The sequence below is a fragment of the Ostrea edulis genome, chromosome 5, assembly GCF_947568905.1.
Source record: "Ostrea edulis chromosome 5, xbOstEdul1.1, whole genome shotgun sequence".
Taxonomy (NCBI): Eukaryota; Metazoa; Mollusca; class Bivalvia; order Ostreida; family Ostreidae; genus Ostrea; species Ostrea edulis.
Window position 1 is genome coordinate 19,061,590 of NC_079168.1, and position 9,150 is coordinate 19,070,739.

Sequence of the window (9,150 nt, forward strand, 5' to 3'; positions counted from 1 at the left end):
TAAATTGCTAAGATCATGGCCCCCGGGGGTCGGATGGGGCCACAATAGGGGGTCAAAGTTTTACATACAAATATATAGAAAAAATCTTTAAAAATCTTCTTCCCAGAACCACTAAACCAGAAAAGCTGAGATTTATATGAAAGCTTTCTGATATATAGTACAGATTCTAAATTGTTAAAATCCTGGCCCCTGGGGGTCAGATGGGGCCACAATAGGGGATCAAAGTTTTACATACAAATATATATGAAAAATCTTTAAAAATCTTCTTCTCAAGAACCACTAAGCCAGAAAAGCTAATATTTACATGAAAGCTTTCTGACATAGTGCAGATTCAAGTTTGTTCAAATCATGGCCCCTGGGGTAGGATGGGGCTACAAGGGGGGATCAAAGTTTTTCATACAAATATATAGGGACATTCTTTTAGAATCTTCTTCTCAAGAACCACTGAGTCTGAAAAGCTGATATTCACATGAACAGCTTCCTAACATAGAGCAGAGCTAAGTTTGTTCAAATCATGGCCCCCTGTTGTAGGATGGGGCCACAATAGGGGATCAAAGTTTTACATACAAATATATAGGAATTTTTTTTAAAAAATCTTCTTCTCAAGAACCACTGAGCCAGAAAAGCTGACATTTACATGAAAGCTTTCTGATATAGTGCAGATTCAAGTTTGTTCAAATCATGGCCCCTGGGGGTAGGATGGGGCCACAAGGGGGGATCAAAGTTTTACATACAAATATATAGGAAAAATCTTCAAATACCTTCTTCTCGTGAACCATTGGGCCAAAGAAGTTCACATTTACAAGAAAAATTTCTGACATAGTGTAGATTCAAGTTTGCGAAAACTATGGCCTCCAGGGGTAGATTGGGGCCATGATAAGGACTACGGTTTTACATGCAAATATATATAGAAAGTCTTCTGATATGGACCAAGGTGACTCAGGTGAGCAATGTGGCCCATGGGCCTCTTGTTTTATTAAAATCTCAGAAGGCCAAATTAATGTTGTACTCTTTCAATATCTTTAATGCTGAAAAATGAATTGTCAATTGGATTTCTTTTTTAAAATCTCACAGGGCCAAAAGAGACTGTATATGAAGTTTATTCTTTGTTCCTATTAGGTGGTGAGAAGGAGACAGGCGGGGGCAGAGAATCAGGGAGTGATGCCTGGAAGCAATACATGAGGAGGTCGACTTGGTAAGTTTATTTATAGGTTACTGTCAGTGAGTCTCTGTAAGAATGAAACAAGATGAGTTTGGGATCAGGTAGTGATGCATGGAAGCAGTACACAAGGTCTATTAACAGATTTAGTTTTACTATCTGTAAACCTGGGTTAGAATTTCAGTTTGATATTTTGTCAAATTTTCAGTATTTCGAACAGTTATATAGGTAGGTTAATTTTTGCTGAGTATTTCATGTTGGTTTTATAAAAGTATTGTACATACAAAATCTATTTGATTTTTATGACTTTTACATTGGTATACATGTGTAAGAAAGCTCTGTATCATACACTACTATTAATGTATAGACTTTAGTGTTGCAAAATCAAACCAAAGTTACAATCGATTATCAAACTGAATTGATTAAATAATCGATAGTTTGAACTTCCATTTATGGTTAAAGCATTAAATAAATTACATGTACGCCAGATATATCCATTCTGATTAAATGATATCCTAATGAATAGATAAAAATTAAATGTCTTTACCGGCCGTTATGTTTTATAACTTTATTGAGTCAACGAACTTTGGACAAATACGGAATTATTCACAATATTGTCCTCGGAACTTCAGTTCGATATTTGTCATTTGTCATCCATCTTTTTATTTTTCAGCACGATCAACTACAGCACAGAACTTCCCTTGGCCCAAGGAATCAAATTTGAGTGATCTCATCAAATTATAAAAATCCTGAACCGATATGCTAGTTGTTATGTGTGCCATTTGTTATTGCTAGTCATTGTTAGTTGGTAAAATTAACATTTAGCAATCAGTATGTAGAATTTAGCAACCAGCAATGAGCAAATGGCAAGTGGGACTGAGCGTTTAGCAAGTGGCATTTTGCTTACTAGCATTTCGGATCATTAAATTCTACAAAAAACATTTCTGTGATACCTTATAGTTTGAAGTGCTAAACATGATACACTAAAAGTGCTGAGCAGGAACAGGAACAGAGATAAGAGATTATTTTGATAGCAAAACTTTTAACAACTTTATGTTCATCTTGTGTTATAGCCAGATGATGCATGCAGCGAATATTCCCAACCTATAGCAATTCCTCCAATGACGGAATTTGTTTTTGGTGTGCATATTCTGTATCTGAAAAAGTAGCAATGATTACCTGTGGATTTAGATGTACATTTTTGTATTAAATTTCATTATAGCTGACTCTGTGGCACTAACCATTAAGAGATACTAATTTTGCCAGGTGTTTGAAGGAACTTGTCGTATAATGTGATAATTGATATGCTGTTAGAATCTCAAATTATTTTGTAAGAAAAATTTACACTACGTCTTGTGAAATCTGCCTATTGTGCAATCTGAATTTTTGGATTTCCAAAGTACAGTATTGGATGATTTTGATGCTGAGTGAATTGTTGGTCTTCATACATGTCAGCTTTTGACACAGACAATAAAATCTGGGAATAATTGCTGTTTTTGTTTTTCTTAACTGTACTGGTAGAAGTCATGAAGAGCTTACATTTAGGTAAGGTGTATGTTATCTGTCTGTCCTAACATAGTGCAGATTCAAGTCTGTTCAAATCATGTCCCCCAGGGGTAGGTTGGGGTCACAGTTTTACATGGGAATAAATAGAGAAAATCTTTAAAAGAACCAAAGGGCCAGAAGAGCTGACATTTACATGAAAGCTTTCAGACATAGTGCAGATTCAAGTTTGTTCAAACCATGGCCCTTGGGGGTAGGTTGGGGCGACAATAGGGGATCAAAGTTTTACCTAGAAATATATAGGGAAAACATTCTCAAGAACCGTTGGGCCAAAGAAGTTGACATTTACATGAAAGCTTTCTGAAATAAAGCAGATTCAAGTTTGTAAAAATCATGGCCTTCAGGGGTAGGTTGGTATCTAAATAAAAGATTATCGGGACACAAATGGTGGTAATGAATTTCTCTATAAACATTTCAATTCCCCAGATCATTCCATCTTGTCCATGACGGTCAGAGTACCACCATACCAACTATCTAACCCTTTTTGTAGACAACGCGATCACTGCATCAAGACCCTGGGCACTGCGTTTCCATATGGATGCAACGACAACGTATACAAATGTAGGAATTTGACTAGTCCACTAGGAAGTAATGTGAATGTGATGGGACTTTTTCAGAATAAACAAAGGCGCACACGCAGTCACGGACATCGTTCATATGCATGTAAAAGAACAAGTATTCACGATGTCACACTTAATTCATTTATACCTTACGTCAACAGACAATTTGGTCCACATCATAATCGCATTCCATTGAGAATTTTGAATACGTTATTTGAAGAAGCCAAAGGTAGTCTCGACTGGGAGTTGGTGATATATCTCAAATCAACACCAGAATATAGACTGAATTCTATCGCCATTGATGTTGCTTATCATAGGCTCTTAAAACCACCGCGGGTTAAGGATGGTTTTCCTTCCGAATCACGCCGTCAGTTCCTTAAACTTAAATTGACTAACAAAGGAATAGATATGCCATCAACATAAACCACATTTATGTCTTAAAATGCTGAGCAAGGTCACCGCAGCAAATTGAGTATGAAAATGTCATTTATTCAAATGACGAACTAGATAACAAACTACAAACAAAGGGATCAGACTCGCAAACAATCCACTGAAATGGAGAAAGAAAATAAACAATGACAAAATAATTCAATATGTCTGATCCCCCAAATTTATCTATAAAAGTCTACATCAACTACAAAAAAAAAAAAAAAAAAAAAAACCACAACAAAAAACTCAACCTTACAAAGATGCAACAAAAAGATGGCACATCAAAAAATTGGCCTATAAAAAAAAAGTCCAGTCTTGTATTCCAGCATATTTCAAATGCAAATTTCAAAATTCAAGCACAAGTATTTCCTACAAAATATAATTCTACTATAACATGTATAATTGCATCCAAGCCTTTTAATTACAAATTTTGCAGTGCCTAGATATATACCATGACGTTCAAAAGTTGAAATATATTACCCCTCGCTATATACCTCTATATGAATTTCTCCCACTGTTTTTGACTTGATTGAGAAACCATGGAAATGAATTGCATTCCATATGGAAAGCTATTAATTTTACTTTTTTTTTTAAAACCCCACACATTTCGATTTATTGAAGAAAGTTTGTAGCAAGTGGCGTTAATCATAAGTCAATCGCCTAATGCTTAGCGATAAAGCTCTTTGAAAATGTCTTTAAAAATCTTAGTAAAATCGTAAATGAATGTCTTGTTTCAGAATGCTCAAATTGCAGATTTTTCGGGGAAGGGGGACCTTAACACTCACTGGGGCCCGTTGATGACTGGGCGGTCACCAGATCCCTTACTTATGCCTACACGCCGCTAAGAAGCTAGCTACCCCAACCCCCACCCCACCCCGATAATCCTGTTCCGGAGATTTGACATGAAGTCAGTCTCAACTTTTGAACCCCAATTCTTTACTGAATGATGAAATAAAAGAAATTCCAATATTTGAACATTTACAACAGACAAACTTGCACACTAACAATCCAACGACGCGGATCAAATTGATCAAAAGCGCACCTAGGTGTGTTTTTTCCCCTGAGTTAATAATCCCATTTCCTAATATCAAAAATATGTTAGAAATATGATCGCATTCGGCAGTGGTTTAGATCTTCACATTTCTTTGGGATTTAAAGCTGCTTACTGAAGTATGTTCTAGTGTCGGATTATGAAAGCTTCTGGATCCGCCGTCAGGTCTTCTATACTGTAAGTATGTTCTAGTGTCGGATTATGAAAGCTTCTGGATCCGCGGTCAGGTCTTCTATACTGTAAGTCTTCGGAGGTAAGCAGTGTAGGTCCTCCGTTTTTGATCGTCTCTCAACTTTCAGAAACTTTCGTGGGTCTTTCGTTTTTTCGTAATGAATGCGGACGTTGTCACGGGATCCCGTACTTGGGTCCTCGTCAAAGAAATTGAAAGGCAGCAGCACGAAGCTGAGGTCACCTCCGGGACTTGTTGTTACAAAGGGGACGTCCTCTGAGCGCGGAATATGGTGTTTTCCCAAAGTGATCCAGGCAACCAAATCCTCAACAAGAAAAAATAGCAACATGAGTATAGATTAAGTGAGTAGAATTTCAAATGGTTTCCTACAATGTACGTGTGTTTTGTTGTCTCTACCATGAGTAACCTTTTTTTTTTTTTTTACGCGACTGAGGGTGTACGCCGTTTAACCCAAATAAGTCGCACAGTTTTCTTCTTTATTTCTATAATTTTTCTTTATTTCTGTACAATATACGTAACAACAATCTAGGGGGAAATGATGCAAGTCTTGTCTTTAAAATTTCCTTTTTAGAAATATGCAATGTAAAATTCATAGCCTGGGATTTCATTTCTAATTTTTTTTTTTTATGGTTACTGCGCTTAAAACCTGTCAGGAACTCATGAATATTTTAAGCACATATCACATGATAGCGCAAGACTCACTTGTTGCATGGTAAATTGAATTTAACGTAAACATGCCAAATGTCGTTTACAATTACAAATGGAAATCTCGCTTATTAGCAGTATAAAACATTTGCACCGATATTGCAATATTACTTTATTACAGTGATATATTTTCACGGCCTTTTTATTCATCTATATGCGTATGTTACATTGTACTTCATTACTTCATCTCTCTCTCTCTCTCTCTCTCTCTCTCTCTCTCCATGTATATATCGCACATATATGTGCACATGTATGTATATTTAAGAAATAGATTTCCTGTTTGGCTTGATGTCATGTTTTACATGATGGCTTGAACTGCGATGCTTGACGCCAGCATTCTTCACGCAACACGTTAGCGCGTCCTGAAAAGTACACAGGTGTGTAGCGTTTCTGTTCATTTTTAAAAATGAAATTCTGTTATATATTCTGCGTGTGTGTTTATGTGGCATATAAATTTGATAAAATTTGCAGAACCGAATTACAACAAGCTTCCAATGTTTTACACTAATAGTTCAAATAATCTAGAGATAATAAACAAAGATTTTTTTTTAATTCTAAGGGAATGTATTTCTTTGTTAAGAGTGCCTTCCATTATTCGTTAAAAGTATCTCGAAACTATCATAATTTTGATGAGGTGGTAATCTGAAAATAACCATGGGAATGGAAGTTGCATTAATGTTGAGTTAATTGAGATTAAATCCAGACTTTAACCTTGCATATAGATATTTCTCAGTCTTTTATTTCTATAATTCTTATTGCATCGAAAACCCTTTATTACAGATATCATCAACTAGAGTTATGTCGCTTTGTAAAAATCTTCGTATTGCAGACCATATCAATAAACTTTGACTGCTGAATTAACTGCCAATCCGTGTCCACTATAAAGAAGATGGACATTAAGAGAATGTAGAACGATATCAAAAGTATTCCAAATTCCAATCATGATGTTTAAGTATTCTAAAGTGTTTCAGGTTAGCTACACATATCATTAAATGCTTGTTTGATAGTAGCGGATTTATGTACATGTATGTATTTTAATGTTTCAATAGTCCTCTCTTTTAAATAACTACTAAATCTTCAGCATTGATAGAAATCAATGGGTTATAAAAATGACAAGATCTAAAGAAAGAAAAATATATTACCTCCCCTTGAATATTCTCGTCCCCAATAAAACTTTCAAAATCAACAGTCGGTTGTTCTCCATCGTAAGTAGCGTATTTGGAAGAGCTATGAGGCTCGCTCTCCTTTCGCTTTGTGACAGCCATTTGGTATCGCATCCATGACGCACCAGGTTCGTTCCCGTAACCTTCAGGTAGAACACTCTTAGACATACCCCTGTGAACTAGTCTGTAGCCTTTACGATGACCGAATTTGTTTTTATCGTTCTCGTTTTCACTGTAGAAGATCAGGTACTTGGGGTTACTGAAGTTGAACTTATAAGCGGCTTCCCTTTCAGTGGCGTAGTTTACCTGTACAATTTTCTCCTGGTACCACTTGTCTGGATTTTTGTCTTTTGAGAAATTGTTTGGAACACTATCCCTTACTATATTGTGGGTGGAGTAGCTATTAATGGGACCTCCAATATCAAGGTCAACTTTGAAATGAAACAGATGGTGGTGTATGGTTCCTATAGATCGGTCATGTATTTGGAAGCCATATTTTCTTTCAGATACCAAAGGAGAACCTAAGACAATCCCCGTCAAGTGAACTTTTGTCTCAAATGCGCCATTTTGATAGAAGATGAAATCAAATATATAGTCATAATTATCAAAGGTTGTAATCATACGAAGAATGAGAACCGTGTTCGGCGTGCCATCGTAATATCCAGACGGGGGTTCGAAAGGTGCGTGATGGCGTCGCAGGGGAATGCCGGTGTTATGTTCGAAAATACAGATCGCATTCTTTTCTGTAACTGGAGCTCTTGAAGATTCTGACATCAATACTGAGTCAATATATGTAGCATGTCTTGGGCAATCAACACCTGGAACCATGGAACGAATAGCCCGTCCAAGCATTGCTACACTGTCAAAGTAATTAGCAAACATTCCCAGAGGGTGTTGCGAAGAATAAAATACGGACATTTCTTGTAACCCTATCTCGTAAGCAATCATGATATTTTTGAATTTAATTTGATATAACTGGGGACCATGAGTCGGAGATATTCCGAAATGGAACTTCCAGTTCATATAGGACACAGTCTTGTCTTTGATGGTGTAACGTTTTCCGTCTGGTTCGACTTCAATAGGTGGTCTTTGAGGGTATTCTGGAAATATTTCATGGTGGGTATGTGATGTTGGGAAATCAACGCGGATCTTATTTACCTCTCCATTGTTCCATTTTTCCTTAAAACTTTGTAGCGAATCAAACAACTTGTTGTTATACCAAACGGCGCTGGGTTTGGGCATAGCCGTTCCATCCATTCTCAACAAAAGAAAGAAATTAACTGGGTGAAGAATGGCGGATTCCTTCAGTTGTGCCAATGGATACCAAATACCTCGATAGCTCTTTCCCCGAATACCCGCGATTTTGGCAGCATACGGTACAACAACGAAGTACCCTAAGCACTTATTACCACAGTCTGAAAAAGATCCGTCAAAACACTCATGTAGTATATCTCCGACAACTCTTTCGGATTCGTTTTTCAATACTTCAAAACCAATGTTATATTCTGGCCAAGTGATTGGTCGAAAGGAGAAAGGAATAGGTTTTCTCGACAAAGTTAATTGTGGTGATGTTGTTATGTCTACATAGTACTCTGCAACATCAGGGTTTGGTTTTCCTCCCTGGAATACGGTGACCATTGCACGCCTTCTTACCGGGGTTCCAGAACGAGGCTGAATCACATCTGTTTTCTCTGGAAGAACAAGTTCCACGGAGTAAATGTAGTTCGACGCAATGGTTGTTTTTTCAGGGTCGGTTAAATTTAATTCTTTTTGGGAGTACATAAAGTCCATAATAGTTTGGATTTCTTTTCTGGTCAAATCACGAAAAGCATGAGGTACATCTGTTTCTGTCAAATCTATAGCACCAGAAGCTGGATGTCCATAACATTCTTTAATTTCTTCGGGGTCTTTCTTTCGGTTCATCATAGCAATAATCACTATCATTACAATTATAATCACCACACAAAGTATGCCCAGGGTAATGGTCAAGCATTTCCAAAATTTATGGACCTTGGAATTATCGTCTCCATTCTGTTGTTTGTCCATTGCGTCTAAATAGAAGATAAGTGTTATCAAACATAATTCTCTCTCTCTCTCTCTCTCTCTCTCTCTCTCTCTCTCTCTCTGTCTCTCTCTCTCTCTCTCTCTCTCTCTCCATCCATTCATCCATCTATCTAACCACCCATCTATCTAAAAGCACTGCGTTCCAAGTAGTGTTCGAGAATCGTAAGAAATTTACAATCGATAATCGAATCGAATCAGAGGTATTATTTTCGATTCATAATCGAGATTATAAAGAGAATTCAATTTAGCTATTTCATTCATGCAAA

The 9,150-nt window shown here is 36.8% G+C and overlaps 2 protein-coding genes across 2 annotated transcripts in view; one reads left to right on the forward strand and one right to left on the reverse strand.

Moving 5' to 3' along the window:
- The window catches only part of LOC125650949 (alpha-aminoadipic semialdehyde dehydrogenase-like), a 17,787-nt gene extending 15,139 nt beyond the window's left edge, over positions 1–2,648 (forward strand). Inside the window, exons 18-19 of the mRNA XM_048879528.2 lie at positions 1,120–1,195; positions 1,833–2,648. Coding sequence (XP_048735485.2) covers positions 1,120–1,195; positions 1,833–1,887 — 131 coding nt within the window. The 3' untranslated portion in view covers positions 1,888–2,648. The remainder of the gene's footprint in view (positions 1–1,119; positions 1,196–1,832) is intronic.
- Positions 2,649–4,598: 1,950 nt separating this feature from the next.
- Positions 4,599–8,866, reverse strand: LOC125651284 (putative amine oxidase [copper-containing]). The gene is made up of 2 exons (XM_048879860.2): positions 6,800–8,866; positions 4,599–5,256 (listed from the first exon to the last, which is right to left on the reverse strand). The coding sequence occupies exons 1-2, from the start codon at positions 8,864–8,866 to the stop codon at positions 4,951–4,953; spliced, it is 2,373 nt and encodes a 790-aa protein (XP_048735817.2). The 3' UTR covers positions 4,599–4,950.
- Positions 8,867–9,150: the final 284 nt, after the last annotated feature.

Coding starts and splice junctions, on each gene's coding strand:
- LOC125651284 (XM_048879860.2), bottom strand. CDS start 8,866: ATGGACAAACAACAGAATGGAGACGATAATTCCAAGGTCCATAAATTT. Junction 5,257..6,799: donor ACGAGAATATTCAAGGGGAG/GTAATATATTTT, acceptor TTTCTTGTTGAG/GATTTGGTTGCCTGGATCAC.